Genomic DNA, 13,663 nt, shown 5'->3' on the forward strand with positions numbered 1-13,663 from the left:
ACTTTACAGATTTGAACTATTGAAAAATGATCAGTCATTTTGGCAATTGAAATTTTTTTTTTTAAAAAAAAAAGGAAAAAAAACAGTAAATTTTACAGATTTCGACTATTATTAAATAAAAAAATGAAAAAAATGCACTTACATAATTTACCATGAGAAAATTGTACATACTCTGCGCAACTAGAGACTAGCCCTATACAGAGAGCATATCAAGGCCAATGTGGCAAAAATAATTTTGCCTATCACATATCTCTATATATTGGTAGGCTGTTAGTATTTGTTAGTGATTCCCGTATTGCTGATCTCCCAAAATTGTTTTGTGGAATTTTTATGTACAATTGTAACACAAACAACTGGTCCCACCTTTTTTTGTATGTGTATGATCTTCTGTTCCTCAATGCACGAGATAATTCTTTAATGAAATACTTGAGGAGAGGCATAAAATTCACTCTCATTGAAAACTGGTCTCAAATCTTCTTTACACATGAACTCTAAAGGGAAGGAAACAAGATGTCCTTTTACAGAGTTCAATTTTTCCAGTGGATCTATTACTTTTACTTTTCCATTGTCATGAGAATGTAGCTTCTCTGGGGCAATTCCTAAATCAATTGTTGTGTGGCCTAGTTTCTCTTTCCAATAAGCCATGCATTGTCTCAGAGCAGCTCTGCAGTTGATGGAAAATAGTAACAAAACTATTAAGAAGTTGAACATTAAATAAAATAAATGAATAAGTAAAATCTTTGATAGTATGCTAACAGTATTTTACCTCGAGTGTACACCATCATTGGGAATGCAAGAAAAAACTTCATGATAAATCTTGGAATTCTTCTGTAAAATATAAGACAACTAGATTATGTAGCGCAACATAAAAGAATATAAACATAGTGATGGTACGATCTTGATCTCCACCTTATGTTAGAAAACTGCCTATGTGAAAAATGCTTAAGATTGTCAATTTCCTTTTATGGTTTTAGTGAGATGGCACCATTTTAAGGTGTACACCTTAGCATGGGTCCTAACATTGCTCACGGAATCAAAATATATGTGCATATATATATATATATATATATGTCCAAAGGTAAATTAAATTAAAATCTACTTTTCTGTGTTTTTGTACGTGCTAATCTCACCTTTGCAGTTGCTACCCACAACTCTTTGTATGTCTTGTCTGATACGGGATCACTGATTTCACTTTTCTGAAGGTAATTAACAACTTCTTGTTAATTTTTTTTATGAAGATTAATTAACAAACAAAAATACTCAGTAAATAAAAAATGACAGTTGGAATAATAATGAAAAGGAAAGTATAATAAATATATCCATCCAGAATAACTAAAGTTTGAAAAGTGTTACCAACCTCTCCTGCGTAAAGACCAAGGTGCTCAGACCACAGTGAACGCCTAAGACTATAAGCAAATTTCCCAGCCTTCCATGGCTGTCCATTCATAGATGATTCAACAAACTCCTTATCCTCAATTAATACCCCAATCTGTAACACAGTACCAACACCTCATCTTTCTATTAATTTTTTCATTTTAAACTTCAAATCTTTATAAATGCAAAAGGTACAAGTACTTTTAAAATCTCACCGTTTAACTTTGCTCAATGATGTTCAGTTGTAAATACAAAAAAAACAAAAAAAAAAAAAAAAAAAAAATCACATATAATACCTCAGAGTCTCTGGACCCAAGCAAACTTCTATCATTGATATTGGAAGATCCAATCAAGGCAGCACGATCATCTATTATAATCAGTTTGCTGTGAACATAAACCTGCATATATAACAAAGGAAAAACTATGATACAAAGAACTGTCTATTGGATATGTATGACTTTTTTTTTTAACAGAATTAACCATAGGGACGTAAAAATAAATTGTAATCAGCTAACCATCCTGATGAAAGAAGCTGTAAAAATGGACATGGACATATATATATATGTAATGCAAGATAATATATAGTACCTGACTTGTCGCCACGGGGCCACCTTCGAAGAGTCTACCATGTGATCTTAGACCATAGAAAGAAATATAATCATGTGTTTTAGGACCAAGCAAAACACTGAGATTATACAATATTGAGGTTTTCTCCCAGCTAATTGTTCTATATTGCCAACGCATTAAGGCTCTAACAGTTGCAGCACCACTGTCATCAACACCCCCCTGTTATTTGTACACCAGGGTTAAAAAAAGAAAAAAAAAAAATAACAGTAATTTATCATAAAGACATATCTAAGACTTAGATATGCCAAGATCATTTTATGTACCTGAAATCCAGGTAAGAGTGGTATGACAATTATAACCCTGAAGAGCTTTTGCTCTTTGTGTGCTTGAAGGATACGCCTGTACAATGCTTCCAGTACCCGATTCTGTATGATCTCGTCTCCAGAAAGACCTGATATGAAAAATTGATTCTGGAAGAAAAGAGGCAACGGAAACAGCACAATAATCAGTAGTACTAAAATTAGCGGTTTTCCATTACAATAAAAATAATAAAAGAAAAAAAGAAAAGAAAAAAAACTGAAATCAGTACATATGATCTATATTTCTTCATACAACATCATTTAACCATTCCAAAAATACCACTACTGTTCTGTACATAAAGTACCTCCAGTCCTCAACTCATAAAATACTGATCCATCATCCTATATATTAAATCCTAATTCCATAATGCTAGCCTGGTTCAATTATAGGAGTATCAAACTAGAGCTATGATCAAGACTAATTTGTTATATACCAGAACGTATAAGGAGAAATGCAGTTTCTGATGGATTCATCTGGTGGCTTTTACCTCAATATAAACAAAATGTTCTGCTTTCTCAATTAGTGAACAATAAGCCTTGTGAATGCTTTCTTCTGTTTGACTTGTACCAGCAGACCACTGGCTGACACTTCTGACAACCTACATTAATAGATTCATGGAAAGAAGCCACAATTAGAAGGTCGAAAGAGAAAATAATAATAAGAATAATCTCAAAATACAACACATGGAATTTGTTAACGGATAGCAAAGAGGCCTAAGTAACCTGACAAAGCAAAGAGGCCTAAGTAACCTGACAATGACATGCAATACGTGGACCAACTTCCCCACAATCATGAACAGCAGCATTATGATAGCTTTCCTCTTGATGTTCCCACCACTCATCTGAAACTGTCATGCTAGAATCTTCCTCCATGTTGAGATTTATATTTCTTTGATGGTCTGTAAAATCAAGATCTCCCACTGAACCATTTATCTGTTCATCTGGAACTAAAGCTTCGACCTTAGTCCCATTTGGATGATCAAGAAGATTATGATTCGCTTGCAGACTATTCTCTTGATCTAAATTAGGAACAGCTAAACCATCGGCTTCTTGAGGTAAAAGCAAAGGGATATCTTGCAACGGTGACTGTGAGGAAAAAGAATTTTGTCTGCTGATGTCAGTCTGATTTTCACTGTTATTATTCTCAATGTCTATCTCTCTGCTTTTTCCCATATAATGAGGGAGGACCATGTGGTTGTGGGGCATAAGCAGTGGTATTGTTTGTTCATTCGGAGCCTTGTTTCTCTACATAAATGGTTCAAAATGTTAGTAGATCTACTTGAGTAGAAAAGAACATATATGATTTATCAACTATGGCAAGTAGCAGAGACCAACCTTAGCATGGTTCCATCGTTGAACGAAGTGCCTAGCGATATCACGGCAGGCTGGCCCCCAAAGAGCACAATGGACATCATGCCATGGCATACGGGGATATTTTTCACGTTGCAGCTCATCTTTCATAGTGTCTTCCCAAGAATTTGGTTCAGATTCTCTAGCACCACCATCAAAACAAAAAATCAAATAAAATGGACGTAATAGTTTACATGAAGCATTTTTAAATCCATGACAGTTTTAACAAATACATTGTCTGGGGGAAAAGCTGTTCGTATCAAATTTCAATGACAGATGTCCTGACTCTTCCATGGGCGTAATATTTTGAACATTGTTTATAATAATAGTACAATCACCTTGGATTGTAATAGTCCTTTCCTGGCCACATAAGAGGAGGGCAATCACCAACTTTGTGTTCAGTTGTGTCATAACGGCCAAAGCATAAGTCTAATCCTCCAATGAAGCACATCTGGTGATCAACAATTACAAGTTTCTCATGGTGTGACCTGCAACCCAAAAGTAATTGATGGGGCATAAAAGAAACCAATTTAAGAGTAAGTACTAAGCAGAAGCTGAAAAGATAAATCTTGATGCCACTGAAAAATACACTGAATGAAAATGATCGAAAAATAGCATATATACCATAAATAAACACCGGTGGAAAAGTGGTCAGGATAGCGAAGTACTCTAACATTTTCGTGAATATTTAAGAGGCTTCTCTTACTGTATCCACTGTTAATTTTTAAAGCAAGTGAAACCTCCTTGTAAAGAAGAATGTATATCTGCATATCATTAACTTCAAAGTCAAATTAACTGTGCTCAAATGCACATGAAACAGATTTAAAACAAGAATGAGGAGTAAAAAGAAATGGATAAAAATAAACATAGTGAAAAGGAGGAATGAGACTTAAATATTTGCAGCACCTGAACCCCTTTCTTAGCTTTTTGTCACGGGCCTAACTTTTCCAACACTCCCGTGCGGCACTTAGCACCTCCCTTGCTAAGTAAGCCTTGCTCACAAGCTATGAAAATGCGGAAGCTAAGAGTGAGAGAGTAGGAAGTAGGAGAGTTTGAGAGAATGTGGAGAATACTTGTATTGCTAGAATTCTTGATGTGTTACAAATGAAAGACCAACCCTTTATATAGAGGGCTTGGCATGTAGGAAAGTTCTAGATATGTACACATGTCACCCATCTAGTTAGGGTTCTAGATTATTCTAGGGTTATGTACAAGATATTTACATGGAGCATTCTAGAGAGATTCTCATCTACATTAGTCTAGGTTTCTCTTGAATCCTCTAGAATATTCCGGACTTCTCATGGATCTTTATGGAGAGTGTAGAACCTTCCAGCCCAAACCTCAAGGTTTTCACCTCTTCTGGACGGGACGTGACACCCTCCCCCACCTAATCTCGCGACGCCCTCGTCGCGTCTTCTTCCTTGAACCTCCGAATGTGGTCTTTAAATTGCCATAAAGCGTCTTCATGTTCCCAACTAGCTTCACTATCCGGTAGGTTCTTCCACTTCACTAAGTATTCGGTATAGTTAGGCACCCCTCTACGTCGTATGACCCGATCTGCAAGTATAGCCTCTATGTCCTTATCAAACGAAGTCACAACCGCCGTAGGTGCCCTATTTGATTCCCCCCGACTAGGGTCTTCCATGTCTTGATGGTAAGGCTTCAAGACACTCACATGGAAAACGGGGTGAATCTTCAACTTAGGAGGAAGTTGTAGTTGATAGGAAACCTTACCCACCTTCCTCACAATGGGAAATGGTCCTTCATAGCGTCGAACCAACCCCTTGTGTACCTTCCGTAGGGCTTTGAATTGTTGGGGCAGTAGCTTCACCATGACCAACTCCCCTTCTTGGAATGCTACATGCCTTCTCTTAGTATCTGCCCACTTCTTCATCTTTTTAGATGCCTTGTCCAAATATGCTCTAGCCAAATCGGCTTGTTCCTCCCAGGACTTGGCAAACCTGTAGGCAGCGGGGCTTTTGCCTCCATAGCTTAAGGCTAGGGCATTAGGAGTCATTGGTTGTCTCCCTGTCACAATCTCGAATGGACTCCTATTAGTTGATTCACTCCGCTGTAGATTGTAGGAGAATTGGGCCACATCTAGCAACTTAGCCCAATCTCGTTGGTTGGCACTCACATAGTGCCTCAAGTAGAGCTCCAATAACGCATTCGTGCGCTCCGTTTGCCCATCACTCTGTGGGTGGAAGCTAGTGGAGAAGTTTAAATCTGAACCAAGAAGTTTGAAGAGCTCGGTCCAAAACCTTCCAGTGAATCGAGGGTCCCGATCACTTACTATATTGTTAGGTACTCCCCACAGCTTCACCACGTGCCTTAGAAATAGTCGGGCAGTCTCCTCTGCCGTGCAATCCGTAGGTGCAGGGATAAAGGTAGCATACTTGCTAAACCGATCCACTACAACGATAATGCTACCGTAGCCCTCCGACTTAGGTAAACAAGTGATGAAGTCCATTGAGACACTCTCCCAAGGTCCGTTTGGAATGGGCAACGGATCTAGCAACCCTCCTTGTTGCTTTTGCTCTATTTTGTCTTGTTGGCACACAAGACATGTCCTCACGTAGACTTCCACATCGTCCCTCATATGGGGCCAATAGTATGTGGCTCCTATAAGGGCTAGGGTGCGTCGAGTGCCTGGGTGGCCGGCCCACTTGGTGTCATGGCACTCCTTAATCAATTCCTTTCTTAGATTCTCCTTCTTGGGCACATATATACGGTCCCCCGTAGTGTAAAGCAGGCCATCTCTTACCCAGAACCTCCTAGTCTTTCCCTCGTTGACTAGGGCCATGATGTTCTTGGCTATAGGGTCTTGTGGGAGTCCTTCCTTGATACGCTCCAGCAAGGTACACTCAAGCCGACTTATGGATGCAAGTTCGGCCTTCCTGCTAAGTGCGTCTGCCACCACATTCCCCTTCCCCGGCTTGTACTCCATCTTATAATGGAACTCCGCCAAGAAGTCTTGCCATCGAGCTTGCTTGGGGGTGAGTTTCTTTTGGGTTTGGAAATAACTAGTGGCAACATTATCCGTCATAATGGTGAAGAAGCTCCCTAAAAGGTAATGCCTCCACGTGCGCAGACAATGGATGACCGCCGTCATCTCCTTTTCTTGCACCGTGTAACGTCGTTCCGTGTCGTTGAGCTTCCTGCTTTCGAAAGCAATTGGGTGCCCATCTTGCATTAGCACTCCACCGATGGCAAAGTCCGATGCATCCGTATGCACTTCGAATGGCCTAGAGTGGTCGGGCAGGCACAACACCGGTTCCTCCGTGATTGCTTTCTTTAGGTCTTCGAAGGCTTGTTGGCACTTCTCCGTCCAACCCCAAGCTTGGTTCTTCTTCAACATGTTGGTCAATGGGGTAGCCCTCGTCGAGTATCCCTTGATAAACCGCCGGTAGTAGTTGACGAGGCCTAAGAAGGATCTTAATTCATGCACCTTGGTTGGTGGTTCCCACTTCTGTATAGCTTGTACCTTTGCTTCATCCATCATAAGTGTCCCATCCTTGATCTTGTGCCCCAAGAACATAACTTCTCTTTGTGCGAAGGAGCACTTCTCCAGCTTGATGTATAGCTCGTTATCTCGTAGTACTTGGAAGACTTGTCTAAGGTGTTGTAAGTGTTCTTCCATAGTATTGCTATATACGACAATATCATCCAAATATACTACTACGAAACGATCAAGGTATGGGTGGAAGAGCTTATTCATCAAGGTGCAAAACATTGCAGGAGCATTTGTCAAACCAAAAGGCATCACTAGAAATTCATAGGAACCATACCTTGTAATGCATGTGGTCTTGGCCTCATCACCTTCCGCTATGCGCACTTGATAGTACCCGGAGCGAAGGTCAAGTTTGGTGAAGTACTTTGCCTGGCCAAGTTGATCGAAGAGATCCGCAATAAGAGGGATGGGATACTTGTTCTTGATGGTGATCTTGTTCAAAGCTCGATAGTCGATACACATCCGCAGTGACCCATCCTTCTTCTTTTGGAATAGCACCGGTGCACCATATGGAGCTTTCGAAGGCCTGATGTAACCCGCATCGACAAGGTCCTTGAGTTGCCTCCTAAGCTCTTCTAATTCTGGTGGTGCCATGCGATAGGGGCCCATGGCGGGTGGCTTAGACCCCGGCTCCAGCTCGATCTTATGGTCTACCTCCCTCCTAGGTGGTAGTTTCTTGGGCAGCTCCTTGGGCATCACGTCCTTGAACTCTTCCAGCACTGTTTGCACTTCGGGAGATATTAGGACGTCCTCATGGCCATCAAGCTCTTGAACAACAGCTAGATAGCTTTGTTCCTTCTTTTTAATGCCCTTCTTAAATTGCATGGCCGACAAAGCTTTGGCCTCCATCTTGCTAGCCCTTTCCGTAGGCACCATGCAAGTCATCCCTCCATCCATGATGCACATAGAGTTTGCAAATGGAAGGGGGAAGGCCTTTACTTGGTCTAGGAACTCCATGCCTAGAACGACCTTGAAGTCATCCATGGGAACTACCGATAAGTTTAATTGGCCTACCCATTCTCCAATGGTGGCTTGTACACCTCTAGCAACCCCATGGATGGGCTTTGCAGCCGAGTTAACCGCCTTCATTGATCCACCCTCTTTCAAGGGTTTAACGCCAAGTCGTCGTGCCTCTTCTACCGACAGGAAGTTATGCGTAGCCCCCGTGTCCACCAACGCTTTGGTGAGCACTCCATTGATCTTTGCTTCTACAAACATTAGGCCACCCTTCCTTGAATCCTTAGGAGTGGCTTTGATGGCATTCAACAATTGTATGGAGCCCATGTTGGCCTCTTCCTCTTGTCTCTCCTCGTATTGGGTAGTCATGGCATTCAAAGCCTTCCTTTTCGGACAATCCCTAACCCAATGCGGTCCATCACACAAGAAACAAGAGTTTTTAGGTTTGGAAGCATCCTTACCTTCTCTAGGCGGCTTCCATTTCGAGCTTTGAGGTTTGTGTGCACCTTCCTCTCTTTTGTGTTCTTTGGGCTTGCTTGATTCTCCCCCACCTTTTCCATGGTTGGTCTTCTTCTCCATTGGCTTCGAGGAGTCCCTTTGGATGGTGTAGTCGATAAAGCTTTCGGCATGTGCGATGGCACTAGCTAGATCTTGTACACCACGCCTCTTCAACTCCGTCTTGGCCCAAGGTTGGAGACCATCCATGAAGTAGAAAAGGGAGTCTTTATCTGATAGGTCTAGGATCTCCAACACCAAGTTGGTGAACTCCTTGATGTATTCCCGGATGTGGCTTCCTTGCTTGAGTCGTCGAAGGCGACTCCTTGCCTCATCTTCGGCATTCTCCGGATAGAATTGCCTTTTGAGATCCTTTTTAAAATCATCAAAAGTATGGAAAGTACACATACCTCGCTCAATGTCGCTATGCCTCCTTCTCCACCATAACATTGCCGTGTCGCTAAGGTAGAGAGTGGCAGTCCTAATCTTTGAAGCGTCGTCCACAATGCCCATTGCTTCAAAGTATTGCTCCAAGCCCCAAAGGAAATTCTCGAGCTCCCTCGCATTCCTTGCCCCGGAGTAGGACTTGGGCTTTGGCACATCGATACGTGGCCCCTCGCGTATGGTGGTCGTCCCCGACGCCACCGCCCTCTTGCAAAGAGCCCAATCACCCCGCATAACCTCCATTTGGGTGCGGATGGCATCCAATTCTCTCTCCAACATTGCACGAAGGTCTGCTACCTCCCCCATGCATTGGTCGCGTGTCGCGCGGAGCTCCCTCCTTAAGGCATCATCCAACCCATTGAGTAACCCCCTCACGGCTTGATTGATGGCAATGTCCTCCGACTCTAGCCCATCTAGGCGACCCTCCAGCGCCTCAAACCGTTCTTGTACTCGGGATGCATGCTCCTCTAAGCGTAACTCTACGCCCATCATCACATCCTTGGACTTGGACTTATGCCTCTGCTTCCCCGCATTGGGGTTGCGTTGCTCATCACGACCTCGCACTTCGGTAGCTCCCTCCACATTGATGGTAACATCCGAGCTAGCCATCTTGCCTACTTCCACGTTACACCAACGATATGCTTGAGCAGCAATTGGCTCTGATACCAACTGTCACGGGCCTAACTTTTCCAACACTCCCGTGCGGCACTTAGCACCTCCCTTGCTAAGTAAGCCTTGCTCACAAGCTATGAAAATGCGGAAGCTAAGAGTGAGAGAGTAGGAAGTAGGAGAGTTTGAGAGAATGTGGAGAATACTTGTATTGCTAGAATTCTTGATGTGTTACAAATGAAAGACCAACCCTTTATATAGAGGGCTTGGCATGTAGGAAAGTTCTAGATATGTACACATGTCACCCATCTAGTTAGGGTTCTAGATTATTCTAGGGTTATGTACAAGATATTTACATGGAGCATTCTAGAGAGATTCTCATCTACATTAGTCTAGGTTTCTCTTGAATCCTCTAGAATATTCCGGACTTCTCATGGATCTTTATGGAGAGTGTAGAACCTTCCAGCCCAAACCTCAAGGTTTTCACCTCTTCTGGACGGGACGTGACATTTTGCTTCTAATAATGCATCAAGCCGAGAGTTAAGATGGTTATCAAAAGGACGTCTTAAATACAGCTCTGGGCAAACCCACCAGCCAGTCATAAAAATCTGCAGATAGGAAAACTCAATTCAACTAATTCTGTCCTAAATTTTACAGATAGATAGGAAAACTTAGCTGTTTTGAAGGGTAAAAGAGCAAATTAACCTCTGATTTTGCATTCTCTATGGCAGAAGCAATTGCTTCAAAGGCTGCTTGTCCATCTATAAACCATTGAGCTTGACTTCCATCTTCAGTCAAGCCCCTTTGAGAAGCAAAAGAACCATAGCGGTGAGGATGACACCAGCCTTCAGGAGGCTTCAAACCAGCTTCGTTAATTGCAGTAACCCATTCACTAACTTTAGCATTGCTTGTGGTTCTGAACCTTATGCTTTGATTTCCACAACTAACCTTTTGAAATTTTAATGGTTAACATTGAAATTTAAAATATAGTTGTGAATTAACATTCATCTCAAAGTCTACATGGACTTGACGTAGAACAATGGCTCACCTGGAATGTATAACGTAAAGGGTTGCGTTCTTTTATTTGATCTGCTAAATTCAGTTCAGAGTCTCCTTTTCCATCTGGTACTGGCAGTACTTTGAAAATTATAATGTCCAAAAGTTCAGTGTCAAAAGGATCATTCAGCAATGCCAAAAACCCAGGTTTTAAAACAGCCCAGACCTGCAAGCAGAAAAAAAGGAGACAAACAGATAAACACATGGTTCACTAGAACTAAATTAAGAAAGGTGTAGGCAAAAACTTAATTTGATTTCAATCCATTTTCGTTCTGTAGCTATAAGTATGGATTGAGTGTCGATATACTAATAGCCAAAATCACTATAACCTAATTCTCAGTTAACAATTATCAGATTAATGAAAGTCTTAAGTCAGTTGTCCATGATTAATAAACCCCAAGATACTTAGGAATCACCCTGAGGCTTCTGAAGGTGTAGAAGTCTATTAAATGCAAAGATTTTATTAATTTTGATAGGCTGCAAAGTCACCAGGCCTAGAACCTGATTCATTTAGGTGCTTGGTGCCGGATAAAACCAAAGGATATGATCTAAAGAAAATGAAACTTTGATAGTGAGTGAAGAAATGGTTTGAAATCAAAGATCCGACAATACACAGCATGAGATTTGAAACGGTCGGAGGATTTAATTAGATGCATAAAGTGCAGTGTAAATTGTTTATGATACATATATGTAAGAGCAAACCAACTCTGCATTCAGACAAGAAAATGTGATCCTAGTTATTACTGCAAGGAAAAGTTTTGTTTGCCAAACCTTCTGCCAATTATTATTACAGCAATCGAACCAAGGGCATATATAACACCCAATACCAGAATCACTCCTTTGGATATTTGATAGATGCTTCACAGCCACGTAACCTTCTTTCAACTTTGAACCATACTCCTTTAGAAATGACAACTTGGAGACCTCCAAAAACTTGCATACCTACAATCCATCACTGATTGTTATTACAAAAGAACCATTATGAAATAACCATGGGTTGTGAGCACTATGAAATAACCATGGGTTGTGAGCACTATGAAATGGTTGGAATGAAATTTCTGCGCTCACCTCTTTAGAATTGACAATGTCCAAGTTTCCCAAAAAATGGTTCAAATAGCCCTGCATTGCTGCCTTTGCTCTGTCTGAAATGGCCTGCTGTCCTCCTAGTGCCGGACGAATGATGGGCAAAGCAGCAATGGATGGGACATTTCTGCGTAAGAATCCAATTTAGAACAACAACTAGTATGTATAATATTAAATAGTAACTATTTTTTGGTGGTTAAGCAGAAAAAAGAACAGGGACTATGAACTATTGAACAGAAAGAATTACCTTTTCTTGACGTCGTCTTCATTAAGAAAAGGAACAGCTCCATCGTCGGGTTCATCAACATCTTGCACAACTGCTGTCTGCTCTACTAGTCCTAAGCTATGAAGCCATTCTTTAACCTTAGCACGAATAAAATTCCAAAAACCATAAATTGGTTTAGACAAAAATCTCATTGTACATACTATTTCTATATAAATTGGGTTTTTTTTTATTTTTTCTTTTTTTATTTTTATTTTTATTTTCCCTATGCAACAGACAAACCTGCTCTTGTTTCTCGTGGATTTCCTCAAAAAATGCACGTTTCTTCAATGCGAAATGTAAGTATAGAACCTGTGATGCTTTCTTCACTAGGCGCCACTTAAACTGTAATTAAGAACCAAAATACATTTCAGAAACTCAAATAAATAATGTACCCAAACTCAAAAAGGAAAAACGCAAAGGCATTTGTTTTGTTATGCATTTGAATTTCCATTTGGGTGAAAGCTCTCCCTCCCAATACAAACCAACACTAGGCTTGAAAAGTCAACGCTTTTAGCCTGTTTGTGTTGGACCCAAAACAATAAAAACATATCATTCCCAGCCGGAATTAAACTGATTTTATTTGTATTATCTTTTCCACACTTTCTAACCAACCAAACAAATAAACTAGACGATGATCCTCCTAGTCCTAAAACAACTAAAAATCCAGTACATATAATTTGAAACCCACTAGAAAACATAAATTCAAGCACAGATATCCTACTCTTGCGGGCTTATAGCATCATTTGCTCTATTACCCATCTTCCCGAAAAGCTTAAACATATATGCACCCATACGTATACGCATATACATACATACACACTCATAAGAATACATATACAGAGATGAGAGAGAAAACACAGAGAGAGAGAGAGAGAGAGAGAATGCCTGTTTGTAGTGAAACTCAATGGTGTAGGACAAGAGTATGGGGCTGATATCGCTGGTGTCGGGGCGAGAAACCGAAACAATAGTGGCGAGAGGCAACTCGTCGAAAATCCACGTGGGCTCGTCCCATTGGCGGAAGGAGTGAGACGACGGTAGCATTGTTTCGTCGGAGTGTGGTGTTCCGTCAGCAATGAGCCTCTCCGAAGACATCCCGAAATTGTCGCACTATTTACCACAAAACCCACCTCGGCCTCAGGCATGTCCGAATGAGAGCGAGCCAGAGAGAGAAAACAATGGTATTTTTTATTTTTTTATTTTTGCTTTTTTCTGAAGAAGAAGAAACAAAGAAAAACTTTGATGGCGAACGAAGCGGTTTTTTATAGTTTTTCTTAAATACCGGTTTTTCAGGTTTTTAAGGAACCGGGAAAAGCAGAGATCGTGGTGGATGATCTGGTTACCCGAGTACAAACGGGTTTTCCGTCATGCTGCAGTCATATGCTGACATGTTGCCCTTAGCTTTGTGAAAAGTCACCCTTCGTTCCACGTGGCGCAGATTAAACCTGATTGCATGGAATTTCTGTTTTTTTTTTGGGGGGGGGTTCAAAAGAAAAAAATGTAAAGTTGATTAATATTAAAATTTCTTTTAAACCAAAAAGAACATTAATTAGTTGCAATGGTATATACCATGTAAATTTTGAAGTGTGCCATTAT

The 13,663-nt window shown here is 40.9% G+C and overlaps 1 protein-coding gene across 1 annotated transcript; it reads right to left on the reverse strand.

Moving 5' to 3' along the window:
• Nucleotides 1–96: 96 nt before the first annotated feature.
• Nucleotides 97–13,323, reverse strand: LOC107411897 (phospholipase D zeta 1). Its single transcript, XM_060812414.1, has 21 exons — nt 12,956–13,323; nt 12,311–12,412; nt 12,053–12,168; nt 11,791–11,932; nt 11,494–11,664; nt 10,715–10,888; nt 10,372–10,614; nt 10,175–10,274; nt 4,557–4,573; nt 4,275–4,414; nt 3,989–4,138; nt 3,636–3,792; nt 3,051–3,545; nt 2,789–2,899; nt 2,265–2,411; nt 1,963–2,160; nt 1,671–1,772; nt 1,358–1,489; nt 1,131–1,196; nt 767–828; nt 97–664 (listed from the first exon to the last, which is right to left on the reverse strand). The coding sequence occupies exons 1-21, from the start codon at nt 13,160–13,162 to the stop codon at nt 415–417; spliced, it is 3,282 nt and encodes a 1,093-aa protein (XP_060668397.1). The 5' UTR covers nt 13,163–13,323; the 3' UTR covers nt 97–414.
• Nucleotides 13,324–13,663: the final 340 nt, after the last annotated feature.

The sequence above is a fragment of the Ziziphus jujuba genome, chromosome 10 (genome assembly GCF_031755915.1).
Source record: "Ziziphus jujuba cultivar Dongzao chromosome 10, ASM3175591v1".
Classification (NCBI taxonomy): Eukaryota; Viridiplantae; Streptophyta; class Magnoliopsida; order Rosales; family Rhamnaceae; genus Ziziphus; species Ziziphus jujuba.